General features: G+C 40.7%; 1 protein-coding gene and 1 long non-coding RNA gene across 2 annotated transcripts in view; one reads left to right on the top strand and one right to left on the bottom strand.

The window, feature by feature from the left end:
- Positions 1-1169: 1169 nt before the first annotated feature.
- Positions 1170-21532, bottom strand: part of KL (klotho) — a 50080-nt gene continuing 29717 nt past the window's right edge. The window contains exons 2-5 of the mRNA XM_055244565.2: positions 13088-13598; positions 12049-12317; positions 5563-6664; positions 1170-3471 (exon numbers count right to left, since the gene is read on the bottom strand). Coding sequence (XP_055100540.1) covers positions 3134-3471; positions 5563-6664; positions 12049-12317; positions 13088-13598 — 2220 coding nt within the window. The 3' untranslated portion in view covers positions 1170-3133. The remainder of the gene's footprint in view (positions 3472-5562; positions 6665-12048; positions 12318-13087; positions 13599-21532) is intronic.
- On the top strand, positions 11966-12426 carry LOC129463869 (uncharacterized). Its single transcript, XR_008651318.1, has 2 exons — positions 11966-12119; positions 12205-12426. It is a non-coding gene; the product is annotated as an uncharacterized lncRNA (long non-coding RNA).

Below are 21532 nucleotides of genomic sequence, written 5' to 3'. Positions count from 1 at the left end.
GCGTTATTGTATCTGTTGAACAGCACTGTCATAAATAATTTAAAGGAAAACTTCCAAGGCTCTAATAGATTCTTATTATTATTTCATAGACAGGTCTCATTCTGTTCCCCAAGTTGGAGTGCAATGGCATGAGCATAGTTCACTGCAGCCTCGACCTCCTGAGTTCAAGCGATCCTCCCACCTCAACCTCCCGAGTAGCTGGGACTACAGGTGCACACCACCACGCCCGGCTAATTTTTAGAAGTTTTTGTAGAGACGGGTCTCACTATGTTGCCCAGGCTGGTCTCAAATTTCTAGCCTCAATTGATCCTCCTGCCTTGGCCTCCCAAAGTGTGGGGATTACAGGCATGAGCCAACAGGACCCAGCCAGATTCTGATTATTGACTGTGGAAGTCAAAGATAAAATGATGTGTCACTAATGAAACTGGAAAACCGTCCTTCCAAACCAGGGCAAAATGAACGGGGGATAAAAGTCCACAGGGCGAATACAAGTGTATAAGAAACAGCCCAGACACACCGGGGGACCACAAGTGGGCCACTTAGCGCCCCTGTAGAATTGGCCCTCAATGGAAGAAGAGGTGTAGGCATTCTGGAGAATGGTTTCTGTATTATATGTACACCAGAATTCATGAGAGGAAGGCATCAGAGAAGAAGACTAGAGTGAAAAGAACGCGGTGCTCTGAGATGAGGTGGAGAAATGAGTGCACTTCGCCCCACGGGGCCAGGAAGTCCCCGCCTCCAGCGCCGCCGCCTAGTGTCCCAGGGCTGATCCTAGAGGTGCCCTCCCTCTTCTCTTTCACCCCGAGCCACCTGCGAAGTTGTACCCGACTCAGAGTCAGCATGAGGCAGGCATTAGAAGGTAACTGGATGGTTCTCAGAGGTCGCTTCTCTTCGCTGCTTTGGCTTCTGTTTTGTCCTTTTCAGCTCTTATGTATTTCGCTGTCTCATCTCAAATTCTCTCTGCTCCACACATGGCCTAGCCTGGGCCGACCTCCCACCCCTACTATCTTCCAGCCGCGTGGGTCAGGCCTCTTGCAGTCACACCCATTTCTCCACTGCTCCCATCACATCTTATGTAGTTTAGTCAACTCAAGTTTTTTTTAATTAAAAAAAAATTAGCTAGCAACCACTGATATGATTATGAAAGAAGGCAAAAAGTTGCAGGCAGATTTATTATTAATATAATACTTTATCAAGGAGCAGAATTACTTCTCTTTACAGTCAAGGAAATTAAAGTAAATGTAGCAACAAAATTATTTTTAAACAACGTTCATCAACATTAATTAATAAGAAACTAGTCTAACAACATTAATTAATAAGAAACTAGTCTAACAAACGGGAACGGTTAAATAAGTTGTGATACATTCCTGTGGTGGAATACTCAACAACTATTAAAAATCATGCTTTTGAAGACTAATAATGACAAAGGAAAGTTTCATAATAAAAATTAATAAAGATACTAACTATATACAATATGATCTGACTATGTAAAATAAAATACATAGGAAATGTTAATAGTGGCTATTTCTGGGTTCTGAGATTATAGATAATTTTTATTTTTTCTTTGCATATAGTTTCTGTGTTTTAAAAGTTTTTACAATGAACATATATTACTCTTATAATCAGAAAAATATATACATAAAATAAACTTGATTCTCTAGCATCCAATTTTAATAAGTCCAGTTTAAAATGAATATCACCAAAAGCTTATCTTTCATGAAAAAATCATACTACCTCTAAAGATGATATATTATATAGTACAGTATATTATTATACACTATGACCCTGTGTCAGTGAGGTTAGTAATGCCTGTTATGACATTGGTTTATCTTGCCTGATACAACATTGACTTATCTATAAAACAACTCCAGTGTAATAGAGAGACTTCCCTATCTGAAAATCAGCAAGACTTATTTAAGGGGCATTAAAGGATGAGACCTAATTAGCCCTTTCTAGATATCACTAGCATGTTTCAGCGTGAAAGTTCAAAGTAAAACTAGTTCAAAGCTACTTCCACAGAAGTAGCAGCAAAAACATAAAATAGACCTCAGAGATCACAGAAACAAATCCAGTGTTATTCAGACCAGATTGCTTTTGAACCTAAGAATTTGTAAAACTATCAATTCAAAGAAATTACAGTACAGCTAAAGGATAGAAAGTAGTGTCACTGTTCATAGAATGAGTGATTATTTCATCCTTATTCTCTAGGGAAAGGTCGTGTCATTCATTCCAAGTTCTGCTCAAAAATGGTGTATAATGAAATTAATCATAATGTTGCACATAATAAGCACTTTTTCCTCCTTTCCTCCACCTAGAGCCACTGCCGTATACTGTATTTCACAATTGCTTTATGCTTCCTGAAGAGCCCAATATCACAGGATTCATGTTTATTTTTCCGCAGATACTTATCAAAAGTTTCCTATGTGCAAGGCCCTCAACAAGGTGCCAGTGAGACAGATCCCTCAGGGACCCAGGGTTTAGACAGGACCTCAAAAATCATATAAAATATACATTTCCATAATTTGCTCTCTAAATATGTCATTAACCACATACATAAATTAATACTAGTATTTGATAGAAGCATTGCTTTCGACAGGAACATTCCAGCCTAGGGCCCTCTGTCGTCTCTCCTGTATCTGCCATCTTCTTTTTCATAGGAAACTAGATTTGACAGAGGGGAAGCCACTAGGCATTATTATGGCAGCTGAGAAACGGTTACTTGGTACGTAACTTTCTATTCGAACTCTTGCAATTATTACTTCCAGAAAAACATTAAATTTAGAAGTGGGTGCAGATGAAAATACTCCTAATCTTGTCATTCAAATTTCTGCACAAATGTTGCACTGCTGTGGTTCCTATTTTTCATGCTTTCGTTAGTGTGTTACAGAAATTATAGTGCCTGTCAGTTTTTTAATCACCCAAAAAGAGAACAAAGTCTGGCACTATTCACATTATTCGATATTTTACGATCACCTATGCCCATTTCAAAACTTCTCTCATTAGCCACAAAAACGTTTTCTAGAAGTCAGATGTATGAAATTTACAGTTTCACAGCACTTAGAGGTGCAAATGGTTAACAGCTGATGTGTCTGCATAATTATTTCAAAATGAATGAATAGGAAAATGTTCAGAACTATTTGTAACTTCTTCTGCCTTTCTTCGAGTAGTAAAATATAAGGGAGAGAGAAATAATAAAAGCAAAAAATAGAAAAGCTATGAAAGCCAGTAAAGACTTTCGGGTGTGAAAAAAACTGCACTCAGTACACATGGTGAATTCTTCTGGACAAAATCTTTCCAGAGTTTCTGGGCCCAGGAAACCATTGCTGTCAATAATTTTCCTGTAATGTTTCACGGATGCCTTGGGCTCAAACTGATCTGCAGCGTAACGATAGAGGCCAAACCTCGGAGCTGTGCGATCGTTAAACGAATAAGCAAAGTATCCGCAAAGATTGATACCATCCAGTACGTGGGCTGGAAAAACAAAAGGATAGGAGAGTAGTTATTACGTATTTTGCACACAACACATCACTTTTTTTTTTTTTTTTTTTTTGAGACAGAATCTTGCTCTGTCACACAGGCTGGAGTGCAATGGCGCCATCTTGGCTCACTGCAACCTCCGCCTCCCAGGTTCAAGAGATTCTCCTGCCTCAGCCTCCTGAGTAGCTGGGACTACAGGTGAGAACCACCACACCTGGCAAATTTTTGTATTTTTTTTTTTTAGTAGAGATGGGATTTCGCCACGTTGGCCAGGATGGTCTCGATTTCTTGACCTTGTGATCCGCCTGCCTCGGCCTCCCAAAGTGCTGAGATTACAGGCGTGAGTCACCATGCCCGGCCACTTTTACATAGCCTTCCCACTGGGAAGTTTTTGATACCATTTAATACAACTTCAGACTCAATTAGATTTCATCAGAAAAGGCTTTATTTTATGTAAAGCCAAATAGGCAAATTATCAAGACAAATATTGAGCTGCATTTAGCAGGGTTGAAACCCAGGGGTTAATTGGATCAGGTCTGCCTGTCCTGCTTGCTTTTGGTCACTTGCTTTGTGTGTGTGTGTGTGTGTGTGTGTGTGTGTGTTTTTCCTTTTTCCATGAAGCTGAAGGTTGTCCCACTGTATGCTGAAACTTAACCTTCACTGGCTACTTTATAGATGACATTCATAGGTTACCAATGCAATGGTCACTTCAGTTGTTTTTCCAAGAACTTGGGGCACCTCCTGTCCAGTTCAAACTAGTTAAGACCACTGACCCTTCCACTGGGCCTGCACAAGTACCTAGGAGGTGGTCTTTTGATGTCAGAGGGCCCAAAACTCTACCCTCAGATCATGCTAACACCACCATTTTCTGTACATGTGTCCAACCTGTTACTTCATTTTCCACCCCCGCCAATCACTCTTCACCATGCCTTAGACCACCCATTCCCTAACCCATACATATTCCTAAGCCTTGTCTTCAGAGAGGCAGGATTGGAAGTTATTCTCCCACCCCCTCGCTTGGTCCCCTTATGAATAAATCTTTTCTCTTTTGCAAAACCTGTGTCACAGTGATTGATTTACTACACGGAGAGGACAAATCTGGACCTGGTTGGTAACTGGTTGTTTTACATAATTCAATCTACTATGATATACTTGGGTTAAATCTTTTTTGTTGTTGTTGAGATGGAGTCTTTTGCTCTGTCACCCAGGCTGGAGTGCAATGGCGCAATCTTGGCTCACTGCAGCCTCCACCTCCCGAGTTCAAGTGATTCTTCTGCCTCAGCCTCCTGAGTAGCTGAGATTACAGGCGTGCATCACTACACCTGGCTAATTTTTGTATTTTTAGTAGAGACGGGGTTTCACCACGTTGGTCAGGCTGGTCTTGAACTCCTGATCTCAGATGATCCACCCACCTCAGCCTCCCAAAGTGCTGGGATTACAGGCATGAGCCATTGTGCTTGGCCTTTTTTTTTTTTTATTTTTATTTTTTAAATAGTGTCTTGCTCTGTCACCCAGGCCAGAATGCAGTGCTGTGATCATGACTCACTGCAGCTGGACCTCCCAAGCTCAAGCAATCCTCCCGCCTTGCCTCCCAAGTAGCTGAATCTGCAGGCATATGCCACCGTGCCCAGCTAATTTTTGTGGTTTTTAGTAGAGACAAGGTCTCACTATGTTGCCCAGGCTGGTCTCAAACTTCTAGGCTCAAGCAATCCTCCTGCCTTGGCCTCCCAAAATGCTGGGATTACAGGTGTGAGCCACCATGCCCAGCAAGGTTAAATCTTTATGTACTGCTTTATGTACATGAAACAGTTAAGACTGCTGTGGAGCCATCCAAGATGGAAGACAAGAATCTACGTTTGCATAGATCCAGAGTAGGGGCTAGGGATATCTGGTCTTCTACTTTTAGCTACACTCCTTTATCCTTGGGAAAATGCTAGATATCTCTTGGACTGTTTCAGTGAGGCACAAAATGGATAGCCCTCCATTCCAAGGGTGACAGTGTGTGTTGATGTTGGAGATTTAATCAAGTGTCGTGCCCTCTGGTGACATAACCTTCAGCAGATTGCCGCAGCTGGTGCTCCTTACCTTTGAGAGCTTCGTTTATGTAATTCTGCATATAATACACCCTCAGCTGGTCGTCCTCAGCATGCAGCCCGTCATCGATTCCGTTGGATATTATGTACATGGGGAGGTCTCCGTACTTGAACTTCAGCCAGTTGAGCACTTTGCGCAACCCCCAGGGCACTATCGCCACCTGACTGGGGGAGTTGAGCCACGTGATGTCGGTCATTTCCTGCACTTCTAGGTAATCATTGTATTTTACTGGATCTTCTTTTTCCGAGTCTACAAGGATGGTGGTATAATGGCTTAAAGCCAAAAAGTCAAAGGTACCCTGGATTAGCTTTTTTTCATCTTCAGTGAAATAAGGAAGAAGAAAATTGTTTCTTTGGTTCAGCCAGTCCCTCATCACCCATGGATAATCTCCAGAGCCGAAAATGGGCTCAGCCAGCCAGCCAATGTCAAATTCCAAAACTCTCTCGGCCACCTCTTTGTCCTTTTGGGAGAAAGGGCAGGCAGGTTCTATCCAATCAGCCTGCAAGGCTATGGATATTTTCCCATTCTGAGCATGCCTAAACTTTTCATTGTACACATGCCAAGCCAGGGCATGGGCCTTCAGAAGGTTGTGGCCGGCACTGTATGTCATGTTCCTTGTATATGGCTCATTCATCGTTATCCAAAGCTTGACGTGATGGCCGAGCTCTTGAAAGCACAGTCGGGCATACTCTGCAAACGCCAGGGCAGTGTAGGGGTTCTCCCAGGCACCCTGTCTGGCCAGGAGGTGTGGCAGTCCTTGGTTCGGGGCCATAGGCTGCCACAGGGCCACCACCGGGGTGATGTTGACACGGACAAGCTCGCTGGCCATGCAGCGATAGTACTGCAGGATGGTGTGGTTCACCTGGGACTGGTTACCCAGAGGGACAATCAGGGCCCAGTCCAGGGAGAAGCGAAAATGTGTGACGTGCATTTCCTGGAGTAAAGCGATCTGGGGCTGGATGGCAGCAAAGTCAACACAGTAGGGTTTCCTCTTCTTGGTCACAACCCCATCCACTTTAATAAGCCTTTTACTGTGGTGGACATCCCACAGGTAAACATTCAGGTCGGTAAACTGAGACAGAGTGGTATCTACCTGTGAAGGGCAGAGTAAACATTAGTGTCACCTGGACAGTCCTGAGGAAGTAATTCAAAGCAATTATTTCGCAAAACTAGCCAGAATATGAGCAAAAATAGAAGCCTTTCTAGCTGAGAATGTGAACTATTTTTCATAAATTGTCAGCTCCTGAGGAAGACAATATTCCACTTTCTGATATGCACACTCGCTTTACCCATAGTTCTAACTCTTCAACTGTTTCTTTAATGTGACTCCCAAAAGTCTGGATTTAGTCACTTCAGATGACAAATCCTAATGAGTCTTGCACACTACTGGTCGGTGTTATGTAAGCAGAGTATTTTTGGGTGTTTTTCTTTTAATATAAGAAATCACTAATGGCATGAGGCTTTCAAATTAAAAAAGAAAAAAAAGAAAAAAACTAGATGAAAAAGAGAAAAAACTTAAAATGTGAGTGAGTTGGCCAGGTGTGGTGGCTCATGCCTATAATCCCAGCAATTTGAGAGGCCGAGGCAGGAGGATCACTTGAGGCCAGGAGTTGGAGACCAGCTGGGGCAACATGTCAAAACCCCATCTTAGCCCAGCATGGTGGCACGGGCCTGTAGTCCTAGTTGCTCGGGAGGTTGAGGTGTGAGGATCACCTAAGCCTGGGAGGTCAAGGCTGCAGTAAGTCATGATCACATCACTGTACATCAGCCTCAATGACAGAGCAAGATCTTGTCTCAAAAAAAAAAGATTTAAAAAACTGAGTGAGTTAAGTAAGAAAATGAAAAGATATTTATAATTAAATTGTGCTTAAAATTACGTTCTAAATTGAGGTTTGCTATAGGTAGAGGAAGTGCTAAATAAACATAACTCTTGCCTTTTGTTGGGTTTAGGGTCAGTGACAGAATTTAACAAATTCAATCTGACTGATGGTAGGAAGTCCGAGAGAGAGGCCGGGCACAGTGGCTCATGCCTGTAATCCCAGCACTTTGCGGGGCCGAGGGGGGCAGATCATGAGATCAGGAGTTCGAAACCAGCCTGACCAACATGGTGAAACCCCATCTCTACTAAAAATACAAAAAGTAGCCAGGTGTGGCGGTGCACACCTGTAATCCCAGCTACTCAGGAAGCTGAGGCAGGAGAATCACTTGAACCCGGGAGGCAGAGGTTGCAGTGAGCCGGGATCGTGCCACTGCACTCCAGCCTGAGTGACAGAGCAAGACTTCATCTCAAAAAAAAAAAAAAAAAAGAAAGAAAGAAAAGAAAGTCCAAGGAGGGAGAATGTGGAAGGAAAGAACAATATTGTCATCCACCCATAGTGGAATTTTTAACATAGTTAAAAAATTTTTCTAAATTATTCTTCTGTAACAATGATGATGATTATCGTTCTCAATCATATGCTATAAAATCCTCCCAAATAAAAATTTAAAAAAAGTATTTAGGAAAAGTGGGCAAATTATAAAATTAAAATCACAAAATCATTCCTTCATGTGTCTGCTGTGGAAGGAATGCAAAGTGAAAAATCCAGCTGGAAGATCTATCTGGACCCCAAGTCTGTGTTTCCCTCTGAAATAATCCTGTTAGAACAAGTTCCTTGGTCTGATGCTCTGTATAAAGGCAGGGGTCAGAAACCATAGCAGAGGTTTTGTTACATTTTACGGGCCTATTGCAAATGCACTGCTATTTCTCTGGAGAGGTAAGTGTGTTTATAAAGAAAAGTCATTAAAAACAGCATGTCAAAGGGAAATTGCCTTTTCTGGAGAATTGTCCCTTGCAGAACACCCACACATGCATTTCCCCTAATGCTGTGGGAATGCTGTCAGAAGTATTTTTCCACTGTGATGCACCCCACAAATCATGTTTCCTTAGCTTTGAAGGAGAGAATATTTGCACGCTCTTTCGAAGTGTTCAGAGTTTGAAGGAATTTTTTGGATTATTTTTATAGAGCTCTGAGTTGACTAAATTCATAACTTTTTTTTTTACCATGATTGTTCCAAAACAACAGCTTTTATTCAGTCCATCTGAAAACAAATATGAAAGACTAGGGTATCGTTTCTGGAGGAAAAAAAATGTTTCTTGAAAATACAGGACAGGCCGGGCATGGTGGCTCACACCTGTAATCCCAGCACTTTGGGAGGCCGAGGTGGGTGGATCCCGAGGTCAGGAGATCGAGCCCATCCTGGCTAACACGGTGAAACCCCATCTCTACTAAAAATACAAAAAATTAGCCAGGCACGGTGGCGGGCACCTGTAGTCCCAGCTACTCAGGAGGCTGAGGCAGGAGAATGGCATGACCTCAGGAGGCGGAGCTTGCAGTGAGCTGAGATCGCGCCACTGCACTCTAGCCTGGACGACAGAGCAAGACTCTGTCAAAAAAAAAAAGAAAATACAGGACATTTGGGGCAAAATTCCACCTAACCTCCATTAATTTGTTAACTAAGATTTTACTAAAAAAATAAAATAGTAAAGTTGGACCTTTCAGAAGGAATGGCTATTAAAACATGTATTTAGTATGTTATGGGAGAAACTTTCTCCTAACAGGGACCAAAGTTAAAGAGGCTCTATGTCCTCACTACATAGTGAGTTCAATATTTATATTAAATATGAGCATCCGTGGTTATGGGAAAACAAACCTCTCAGCCGAGAAAGTGGGTCCAAGTAAAATGACAATCCACGTGATGAGCCTAAAGTCAGGTTGTGTGCTTCTTAGGATATTATTTTTCAAGTTGTTCAGGTGAAATGCATGCCTCAAACACTGAAAGTCTGACATACTAGCCAGGAGGGAAAAGATGAAGTTCAGTGGTTTAAAAATCACTTCTCAGGACTTTAATATAATGTCTTAAAGCTGTACAGTACTGTTTGTAAGTGAAAACACACACACCTCAGAAGTGACAAAGAACTCATTTTGACTATATCAGTTAGGGAGTTAGCTTGAGAAGGGTACTGTCAATGTAACACAAAGCCTGAGATGAAAACCAGAAGAAGAAAATAGCAATTGCAGCCTTTCCCCACCAGAGAGCTTCCAGAGAAGCTCCCATCTGCTGTGGGTTTGAGAGTGACTTAATTTTGTGTTTGTTGGGTTCTGCACAGGAGGAGACTCTGCCAGGAGGAGGGGTGGGGTCCCCAAGCTGATGAGGAAAAAAGGACCGTGTGATCTGAGAGAGAGACCTCTGGGGCCAATTAGTGGCTGACCTTAGGTCAGATTCTAAAACAATAGCTTCTAGAGTGTAGTAGGAAAAGGAATTATCTCCCATCTCCCTTGCTATTCACTGCTATTCTTATTGCTTCTGACCAGCGTTTTCTCTTCTCCCTCAAGGAAATAGGATGTACCCTTAAGGCTTTCTCACTACTCACCAATTCCCAAAGCCAGCTCACAGCCCCTGGATGAGGAACAGAGCAGGAGAAGTACGGCTCCCTCCGACACCGACACCCCCACCCTTGTTCTGCATTCGTTCCCACGATCTGCACAGCAATGCTGGCTGGGAGATTGCGCCGCATACAAAGGACTGAACCTGCAGACTCAGGCTGCTATCAGAGATCCGTGCTCAGCAGGGAGCAGGCAGAAGGTCAAGAGATAGAACAAGGACCAGGGACCATCCGATCTATCCCCAACCACAGTAAAGAAGAGGAGGAAGGAGGGTGCGGAGGTCTTCTTCCCTTTCTCCTTCTCCCCTTCTTCCTCACCAGCCTCACTTCTCCCACCTCAGATCCTCTCTGAACCCCACAGTGGAATCCACTCTGAGGAGGGAAATTAGGATAAGGAGATTTCAAATATCAGGAGGCTGGGAGAGAAGGAGAGAGTTGGAGCAGGGCAGAAAATTGCACATTGAGCAGGAGGGAGCTCAGAAGCCTTTCTCCTGGGCTCACATATCCTGGCATAAAAGATGACACATCCAGTTTTTTGTTTTTTTGTTTTTTTGTTTTTTTAAGAGACGGAGTCTTGCTCTGTTGCCCAGGCTGGAGTGCAGTGGCACAATCTCGGCTCACTGCAAGCTCCGCCTCCTGGGTTCACGCCATTCTCCTGCCCCAGCCTCCAGAGTAGCTGGGACTACAGGCACCCGCCACCACGCCTGGCTAATTTTTTTTTTTTTTTTTTGTATTTTTAGTAGAGACGGGGTTTCACTGTGTTAGCCAGGATGGTCTCGATCTCCTGACCTCATGATCCACCTGCCTTGGCCTCCCAAAGTGCTGGGATTACAGGCATGAGTCAGTCATCTTTTAAATGGAAGGTGAGGGTTTAAGTCTGAGACTGCCTGTAAAATGAACTGGATGGTCTGAAAAAGAAGAATAATCCCAACCAGCAAAATATGTATTAAGGATAGTGTTAATTTATTTCCTTATAAATAAAAGATTTCAACTGGATATTTACAAGAAAACAGCAACCCATTTCACATTCTTCCAAGTGTTTCCTTTCAAGCTGTGATTTGCAGAGCCAGTGACTTGGCTACCATAACCCAACATGTCAAAGCCAACTGCTTGTCTATGGACACTGAACTCTGTCTCTGTCTTGAGGGCTATTTTCACACTTGGGACTCTATCAGCAGCAATCCCCCAGCCCCGCCCTTGTTACTTACCACCTTGCCCGCTTCACTCCATTGCATCATTTGTGCCTACATTGTTTTCGCTCAGTAGACTGCTTTGCTCCTTTGAAAGCAAAGGTTGCCCTTACTCATCTCAGTATACCTTCTACCTGGACTCCCCTTAACCAAGCAACCCGAGCAACTAACACAAGGCTTCGGACACACTAGACATCCACTAAGTGCTTACCAGAGTATTCAGTCAAATGCTGGAAAACAAGTCCCTTCAAAATTTGGGAAATCGAAAAGAATGCTAAGGGCTTACTACTGAGAAGATGCTCAATAAATATTGGTTGATCATTCTGAAGAAATTTCATATCATTTCAATGACTATTGCTAAAAAAGACATTCTGACCAGTGAATCATTGGATTTAGGGTTTACTTTCTTAGGGTATTTCTGCACAATTGTGGAGCCCACAGCTGTGCCTCTGGAGGACTCTGCCTAATGTTCCTGCCTCAGTCTCAGCAGCACCACTGAAACTCGGAGGCTTTGGAGTTCTGCGTTAGATCCTGTTCATGAAAAAACTCAACTGCCTTAAAAAGGATCAAAAACCACAGTATGAAAAGAAAGTGTTTTATCTTTTTACTGTCTTAATCGGATCTTAAATATTGATATGCTTTAAATTTATTTCTCTTTGGATCTAACTTAAACAAGATGAAGATTGGAAGAGTTTTGGAGAGAAGGGTGCAGCATTCCAAATTCTGCCCTTAGTGTGCTCATAAGGAATTGTTTTTGGCTCAAAGAACGGACAATGTACCATGACAATCAGCCTAGGAAGGAAGCACTACTTACTAGTGATAGGGCTTGGTGAGACTGCTGATTGGTTTTGTCAGCTGACTTACTTGAATGTAGTTGTCAACAACTCCCCAAGCAAAGTCACAGGGAAATGTCCCTTCTAGAGGCTGATTTTCAGGTAAAGGAGGGAAGCCATTTTTCTCTATCAGCTTTTGGTAGAACAAGGCTGAAGACTTTGGCAACAACGTCTTGTCCTGGCTTAGAAAGTCAACATAGAAGAGTCCACGCCTGATGCTGTAACCTCTGTGCCACTCGAAACCATCCATGAGGGACCACGCGGTGTACCCGATGACATCCACCCCATCCAGCTTGATGGCTGCAAAGGGAAGAGAGGACAAGAGCAACATGACCCTTCGCTGGGCACTTGCATCATGGTTCAAGAGCAGCTGAGTGTTTCCTACTAAAATAAATAGAGTGTAATGCTTCTTGTTTGGTAAGCCAATGATTTTTCTTCTTGACAAAAGACTCTAATCAAACCTATATAACTCTACAAATAAATGCCCTCAAAATCAGCCTATCTAATATGTTTTTTGGATTTCTGAGCACCTTGACAAAATAGTTCGTTATTTATAATAGATATTCTACAGGGCTGGAAAGATGTCTTGTTCCACTTTCCATCCTAGACACGCAGCTTCGTGTCTGATGCAATAAATAAATAAATGAAGGCTTTAAAAGCATGATCTATTTATACTATTTTCTCTAGGAAACATGGACATTCCTTTTTCTTTAAAGTGTTTTATTCAACCAAAATAACAAAAACTGAAAAACATGTGCAGAGAGCTAGATATCCTGGGATTTGTTTTATGTTCAATTTAATCTAAAAATCTAGATTAATAACTTAAAGTTAAGTAATTACAAATATTATAACCAGTTTCTCATTTACAAATGGGTTTTTAAAAATTAATTCAAGTTCCTCAAGACTCCAAATGAGAAAGGTGTTACATGAATGCATTCCTACTATTGCCAAAATGAAAGTCTCCATTAGGATTTAAAAATATAAATTCACGTCGTTTATGTTAGATAATCTTAGAGATTTTTTTTCCAAAAGATTTTGGCAGGAAATGAGAACTTTACCCACAATCACACCTTTTAAGGTTTCCATGATGAACTTTTTGAGGTAATACATATATTTGGCATCATCTCTCTTGGTGGTCCCTGAGACAAACCAGCCATTTTCCACAATAAATATTTGAGGATGGTTATATTCAAGGTCAATCCAGGAAAGCAGTTGCCTCAGGTTGGGAGATTCCAATTGGCGGAATTTCATGTGAGGGTCCAAAAGTTGGAAGCTCAAGGTGGGTCCAAAGGAAAGGGCAAAAAAGTCAGCAGTTCCTTTGATGAACTTTTTCTCAGATTCAGTAAAATCAGGCAGAATAGATGAAAGGTTATTCTTCATGCTCTCGGGATAGTCACCATCAATAAATACGGGTTTGGCAAACCAGCCTAGTACGAAGTCCAGAGATTTTTGACATTCTTTGATGCTGTGGTCAGTCATTCTTCGAGGATTGATCCAGTGAGAGCTTAGGGCAATGGACACCTGACCTCCCTGAGTGGGATGGAAAGAAGTATTGTAGAGATGCCAGACTTTGGCATGAGCCTATGAAGAGAAAAACCATGGCAAATTTATGTCTAGTTGTGAGGAGAAATGCAATATAATACTTGAATCCCCAACTCAAATTATATCTGTTTCTCATCAAGCCTAACTTAATGACTAACAATATAAATCAGCTAGAACCAATAAATTATTTCAAAGGTAGGTCACCCCACAGTGAGGTGCTACCAGGACTAGAGTTATTTCCATTGGTTTTTAGCAGTCAGTGGAAAAATGTAAATTCCTTGGGTTGAGTGTGTAGTTATCCACATTTTGAAAAGCTAATGAAATAAAAGCATTTGTTATAATATCTTACTATTTAATTGACTTTGGATTATGTACTTTTTAATTTACGGGTTTCGCGAAAAGAGCCAATGCTACATCTGTGATCACACCAGGAATTTCTAAATAGGATTATATTTTTTATCCTGAGACTGGGAGTTTTCAAAATGACTCAGGTCGTTGGAATTAATTTACTGTTTCATAGTCATCTCTCGTAGCTAAAATTCTAACAAGCAATCTTCATTCTTCCCAAGAAGAATCAGTACAATAAATTAAGGAACCCACTCCAGTATCTAACCTTGGCCTACCCTCCAGAACTCTGGGACAGTTCTGGTTTCCCACAGACCCAGGGTGCTAGGTCCAAGCCAAGGGCAAAAAACAGCAAAATACAGCTGCAAGGAAATCAGTTGTCCATTGTTAGCATGCAGCCAGGAGTTTCACACGGCAGTGAAAAGGGCTTTGCATCCATAAAACCAACTTTATGCTCCCATAAATTCTTACTGACTTCTAATATCTTATTTTCATTTGTTTCCTTTTTATTTACAAAGAAGAGTGAAAATTATAGGGTTTTTTTCTCCCCTCCTTGAAGTGAGTTTCTCTTTCCCTTTGGATTCCTTGATTTACTCTCCCTATTTTCCTACAAATACAAGTGTTGTTTATCAGCCTTTATTCCCCTAACATATCCTCTTTGAAAACTCCATTCGAATTCTCTGTTTGACTCCGTATATTCTCCAAAATGATCATGCCAATTTTCATTCCACTCCCTGGGCCTGCAGAAACTCCTTTGTTCATTGAGCCAAACAGCCTCTTCAACATATCCTAAATATTCCTCTCGTGGTTCATTTCAGTACAGGCATCCAAGAATGGCCTCATCAACATTCTTATGGGTTCAGCCAAACATTTCAATGGAATAAGATAGTTTATGGCTAACTTTTCTTTTTAGTTTCTTGGTGAACATATCTACTATGTTTCATTTCACTAAATGTATTTTTTCACGACCTGAAGCAGCTATCTATATGCTAAGAAGGAAATGGAACATCAAATGTTGATCAAAAGAATAGTGGCACTTGCTTATGTGGTCTAAGAAACCAGGGTCTTAATCGTGCCACACTTCTGTTAGTTTTATGACGTCTCCTACCCTTCTCCATCTTCCCCATCACACCTCCCTAGGCCTCCCTTCCTCGTTGAAAGGAAACCTCATGACGTTAACAGTTAAACGAGGCTGGGATGATGGCTCATGCCTGCAATCCCAGCACTTTGGGAGGCCGAAATCCCAGCACATTGGGAGAATCCCTTGATACCAGTTCACAAGTAGCCTGCGCAAATAGTGAGACCCCATTTCTACCAAAAAATCAAAAACTTAACTGGGCATGGTGGTGTGTGCCTGTAGTCCCAGCTACCAGGGAGGCTGAGGCAGGAGGATCACTTGAGCCCAGGAGATCCAGGCTTCAGTGAGCCATGTTCACACCACTGATCTCCAGCCCAGGTGACAGAGAAAGATGTGTCTCACAAAACAAAAACAAACAAATAAACACAACAGTTAAACATAAAATCCATCGAGCAGTCCAGGCTAGTACTCAGCAATGAACCTCTTGAGACCAAAAACCAGGGGACTTTCCTAATTTGACCCCATTTGAGGCCTATGAACAGTCATGTCCTAAATCTACCAGGCATCTTTCTGTAGAATAAGTGCTGAACAGGGAGTGCAAGAGTGAAAGCAAACAAAGAATGTATTAATCTCGGTCAGATTTGCAGGTAGCTGAAGTCATACAATGGCATTTTTTATAATTATAGACCACTCTTCTAACCTTGAGGACTTTAACAAGGCTCAGAGGAGGAGGTTTAGCAAGGACATGATAAATGACCTGGGCCATAAGGAAAGACATATATGGTCTCTGACGGCAGATAAAGTTCCTGCTCCATCACTCTTTTTTTTTGTTTTAAGACTGGGTCTCACTCTGTCACCCTGGCTGGAGTGAAGTGGTGTGATCATGGCTCACTGCAGCCTCTACCTCCCAGGCTCAAGCAATCGTCCCACTTCAACTTTCCAAGTAACTGGGCAGGCACCTGGCTAATTTTTTTTGTTTGTTTTTAGTAGAGATGAAGTCTTGCTGTGTTGCCCTGGCTGGTCTTAAACTCCTGGGGTCAAGCGATACTCAGCCTCCCACCTCAGCCTCCCAAAGTGCTGAGATTACAGGCATGAGCCACCGCACCTGGCCTTTGTTACTCTTGAGTTGGCCACATTCCTTAATCTGAGCAGGTAAATCTAACTTTCCTGTGCCTCACAGGACCGTTGTGAGGATTGAATGAGACAATTCATGTAAAACTCCTGATGCAGAGTTCGCAACAGTAGGATCTCCATGAATGCTTATCCCTTCTCTCTCCAGAGGATGAACAAACCAAAAGGAAGAATATTGCAGGTGGAGGAAACAACCCCTGCTAAGGAATTCAGCCCACAGTAGTGATGTGATGTACTGATAAAACTTGGGTTTGGAGTAGAAGAGACTTAGGTTTAGATTCCCTACTCCTCTAACCATGACCGGTGTGAACCTCACTTACTGCTCTGTACAAGTGGGAATGACATCTATTGTCCCATAGGGACAAATGAGAATGTCTTTTAAGTAGTTGATTATTTCACAGAGGAATAAATGTGCAGCATTAGAAAGCATTTCAGATATCATTTGGATTAACTGCTCACCTCATGCCAAAACCGTGTTGAATCTTATTTGATTACTCTTTACAGCATCCCAACTTGGTGGTCATCCCAGGCACGGCACCGTCTCTAAGAAATTGCTGCAACCCCATGGACCCCCCATACTGTGCTGCATGCCCCTCCTCTGGGCACCAAGAGTCTCACACATACTTCTCTCATATCATTTACTGCAGATAATGAGGGGCATCCCTCCCCAGACTGAGCTCCCTGTGGAGTTCCCTCACTCCCTCCCTGGCACACGAAGGCCCCCATTGTCAGTTAAACTGAGTTGAACCAGCTTCACCACCTCTTCATGAGCCAGTTCACTCCCTTTGCAGATGGTACATTTGACAGATTAAATATTATGAGGCAGAGTGTGGGAAGGTCACTATTTAGGACGTTGCAACAACTAAGGATGATTAACAGGGAGATGGTTACATATGGTCTTGAAATGCTTTCTAATTATTCCTGGTATGTTAATCTTAGAGGCTTGTTGTCTTAAGATTGGGATTTAACAAAGTTATTGACAAAGACTCAGTGAAGTTATTAACTGTATGGCCAAGAACATTCATCTAAATACTATTTTTAATAGCCAAACATTGAAAACAATTGAAATGTCTAATATTCAAATATGTTTACAATGTATGAATGTTTTAATACATGATAGTATAACTAAAGAAATACCGTTATTCAAGATAATGCAAAAGAATATCTATTAACATGTAAAAATGTTTCTAAAATACTAACTGAACAGAAAAAGGTTATAAAACAGCAAGTAGAGTTTAGTAGCATTTTGATCTGGAGGGATTTATAACTTGTTAAAATCTGTTTTACGGCAGGATTGTGGGTGGTATAATTCACTTCATTTTCCTCATCTATGTATTTTTTTCATTTCCTGCCATAAACATGTATTGCTCTAGAGATCAAAAAAATAAAATTCAAAAAGGGAAAATGGCTCATAGCAGTTGGATGGCAGGTCTGCTTGATGGTTATTAAAAGTCTCTGCTTCATCTAACCCTGCCTACCTGTTCTCCAACTTGCCCTATTGTCTCTGCCTGAAATCCAAGTCCCAGGCACATTGAACCCCACTTGAAGTTCTAAGATTCTCTAGGCTTCCATGTTTTTGTAGGTGCAGCTCTCTAAGGTATGTTTTACCTATTCCCAGTTCCTTCACCCTTACACCCACTTTAAAATTCAGCTTAGACGTTGCCACCTCCTGGAAGCATTCCTTGACATCTTCCCTCTCCCTAGCACTGATTAAATGTCTGTTCTATGTGTTTCTATGACAGTCCTCTATCCAAGACCTTAACCATATATTATTGCATTTATTTAAGTGTCTGGATTGTAGGTGTTTTGAAGGCATTGAGTCTTTTATCTCTCAGATTCTAGCAAAGTCTCTGCAACAGAGCCAGTATTCAATAAACAGATCTAGAGGAATGAAGGCTGGCACTAAGAACCAGATCAAAGGGTCTAGGACAGAAGCAACATTTTTCTGGGCTGAAGCAGGAAAACTCTCTCATAAGCTACTCTGGTTCTTATTTTGCTTCCAAGACCATGAAAGACAGAGAATTTTCAGGCACATACCATTAAAAAAAATAAATTAGAAGGAATTTTATATGGCAGGACTCTGAGAATAATACCATATTATCTCATAATGTGCTGATGATCCACTTTGGGGTATAAGTCTCTCCGGTATGTGATGCCCTCCTTGCTTCCTTCTTACCTTCCATTTAGATTTTGAAACATGGAGTCTGAAAAAAATCTAGGAGAAAAATGGATCTGGAATTCCTTCCTACTAACTAGCTAGTAGCCCCAAATTTTGGAAGTTGAGGAAAATAATTTTGGAAGTCGAGGAAAATACTCTGAATTCCACAGAACATATAGACATTTTCTCTTTGGCTAAATTATAAGCTCCCTGTCATTTGCCTATTCGTATCCCTCACAGAACCCAACACAAAGTTTCACACAAATAAGCTGCTTTTAAATGGTGGGTGGAAGGAAACAGGTGACGAACTTCAGGTCCACTCCAGCTTTCTGCCTTGGGTTGTGTTCTAGGTATGGTTGAGGCAAATGAAGCCCACACAATACACAGCAGTATCACTGAGCTGAAAAGGCAGAAAGCAATGATGAGGACTCTGAAGCAGGTCAACATCCAGGAGAGAAGAAATCTACACAAAGGAAGGACCCAGAAGTCTGCATGAGATTTCCCAAGGATCCTTGGCTGTCCATGCACAGGACAAGATTTTGTGAGGCTCAGCAAAGAGAAGCAGCCACAGGTCTGGGAGATGAATACCAAAGGTTGGGTAGATCTGGAAAATATTGCATTTCAGAATAGCCAGAGTAGAAAAATGCAGCTGAGCACTTCAGGCATCCAGCTGAAACTCAGGAAGGTCATTACCTGAGAAGTAAGAACAAAGCTGGAATAGACCAGCTCTAACAAAGACTAAAGCCACATGAAGTAAATCTGGTAACTTAACTTCTTGGCAGAACTAAATACAACACCCTTTAAAAAGAGACAATATTGACCAGGCTCCCTATAATGTCTCATTCATAGCACACAGAGCATAATAAAAATCTACTAGATATGTGAAAAAGCAGGAATATGAAACCCTTAAGTAAGGGAAAAAAAAAGAAGTATTCAAAATCAACAGAAGCCAAGATGTCCCAGATATTGGGATTAGCAGAGGACTTTAAAATAGCTATTATAAATATTTTCAAGGATTTCAAAGAAAAGATAGATATAATGAACAAATGGAGAATAACAACAGAGAAACAACAACTGAAGAAAACATGAAAATTCTAGAACTGAAAAGCGAAACAAACAAATTTTTGAATGGGATTAACAATATTAATTCTAAATAGAATAATAAGAATAAATAATGTAATCCCTAAAACTCACAAAAATATTAAAAGGTTTCTCTAAAAAGTCAATAAAATAAGAAAAATGAATTACCAAAAAATCTGATTTATCCAAAAGATGCAGAAATAAAGAACAAAAAACAAATGGAAGAAAAAGAAAATAGCAGGATTGTAAACATAGACCCAAACATATCAATAAATATTCAAATACACATGGACTAAATATTCCAAGTACAAGACAGATGCTATGAAAGCAGATTTTAGGGGCTGGGTGCAGTGGCTCAAGCCTGTAATCCCAGCACTTTGGGAGGCCAAGGCAGGTGGATCATGAGATCAGGAGTTCAAGACCAGCCTGACCAATATGGTGAAACCCCATCTCTACTAAAAATACAGGCACCTATAATCCCCGCTACTTGGGAGGCTGAGACAGGAGAATTGCTTGAACCTGGGAAGTGGAGGTTGCAGTGAGCCGAGATCGTGCCACTGCACTCCAGCCTGGGCAACAGAGCGAGACTCCATCTCAAAAAAAAAAGAAAGTAGATTTTAGAAAAGTAAGTTTCAATTACATTCTGTGTGCAAGAAATATACTATAAATATAAAGTGATCATGTAAAAGAAAAAGAATGGAAAGAGACATATGCAAATGGACAGCATTAAAAATCTGGCATGGTTATATGAATAACAAAATGGAGGCTTTGAACATCACTATAATTCAACTAAAGCTAACAGACATATATATTAATAGAACATGCCACCCACCTAAAAAAAGCAGAAAACACATTTTTCTCAAGTGCACATGATACATTTTCCAGGATAGATCATATGTTAGGCCAGAAAATAAGTCTTAATAAATTTTAAACTGTTGAGATCATAAAAAGTATTGTTTCTTACCACAGTGAAATGAAACTAGAAATCAATAACAAAAGGAAAACTAGAAAATTCACAAATATGTGGAAATTGTTAACACACTCAAACAAGCAATGAGTCAATGAAGAAATCACAAGGTAGATTAGCAAAAACTTAAATGTGTATATAAACAACTAACTGAACATATAACATACCAATACTTATAAATTGCAGCTAAAGCAATGCTCAGAGGAAATTTTACAGCTTTAAATGCCTACAACAAAAAAAAAAACAAGATATATCTCAATAACTTAGCCTTCCACCTTAAGAAAATAAAAAAGAAGAGCCAACTAAACTCATAGCTAACAGAATAAAGGAACTAATAAAAATTAGAATGGATATACACAAAATACAGAGTAGAAAAATTATAGAATCAACAAAATCAAAAGTTGGTTCTTTGAAAAAAATCAACAAAACTGATGAAACTTTAGCAAGACTGACTAGAGAAAAAAAGAGAAAAGAAGCAAATTAATGCAATCATAAAAGAAAGTGGTAACTGACCTTTTCTATATATCATTTCTATAATAAAAAGGATTACAAGAGAACATTATGAACATTTGGATGCCAACAAAATTAGATAGCAGAGATGACCTGGCCAAATTCCCGGAAGCACACATATTACCAAAAGTGGCTAAGGAAAAAATATAAAATCTAATCTAGGTGTAAAAGAGATTGAATTAGTAATCAAAAACTTTTAAACTAAGAAAAGCCCACGACTAGTGGCTTTAATAGTGAATTGTACCAAATATTTAAAGAAGAATTAACATGACTCTTTTCAAGCTCTTCAAAAAATAGGAAAAGAAAGAACACTTCCTAACTTAGCCTATGTGGCCAGCATTATCTTGATGCCAAAGCCAGATAAAGCCATCACAAGAAAATAATAGTTACAGATCAATATCCCTTATGAATATAGATGCAAAAGAATGCAACCAAATACTAACAAAACAAATCCAGCAGCATATTTTAAGAATTATACAGCACAATCAACTAGTATTTATTCTAGGAATGCAAAGATGGGTAAACATAAAAAAAAAATCATTGTAATGCATCACATCAATAGAGTAAAGGGGGAGAAAACCCATATGATCATCTCAATTAATGCAAGAAAAGCATTTTACAAAAATCTGAAAGTCTTTCATAATAAAAACACTCAGAAAACTAGGACTAGAAAGGAACTTCCTCAACATGATTAAGAAAAGCAT

This window comes from Symphalangus syndactylus, chromosome 15 (assembly GCF_028878055.3).
Source record: "Symphalangus syndactylus isolate Jambi chromosome 15, NHGRI_mSymSyn1-v2.1_pri, whole genome shotgun sequence".
NCBI classification, from domain to species: domain Eukaryota; kingdom Metazoa; phylum Chordata; class Mammalia; order Primates; family Hylobatidae; genus Symphalangus; species Symphalangus syndactylus.
The sequence above is the reverse complement of the archived record's forward strand: the minus strand, read 5'-3'. Positions and strand labels throughout refer to the sequence as shown.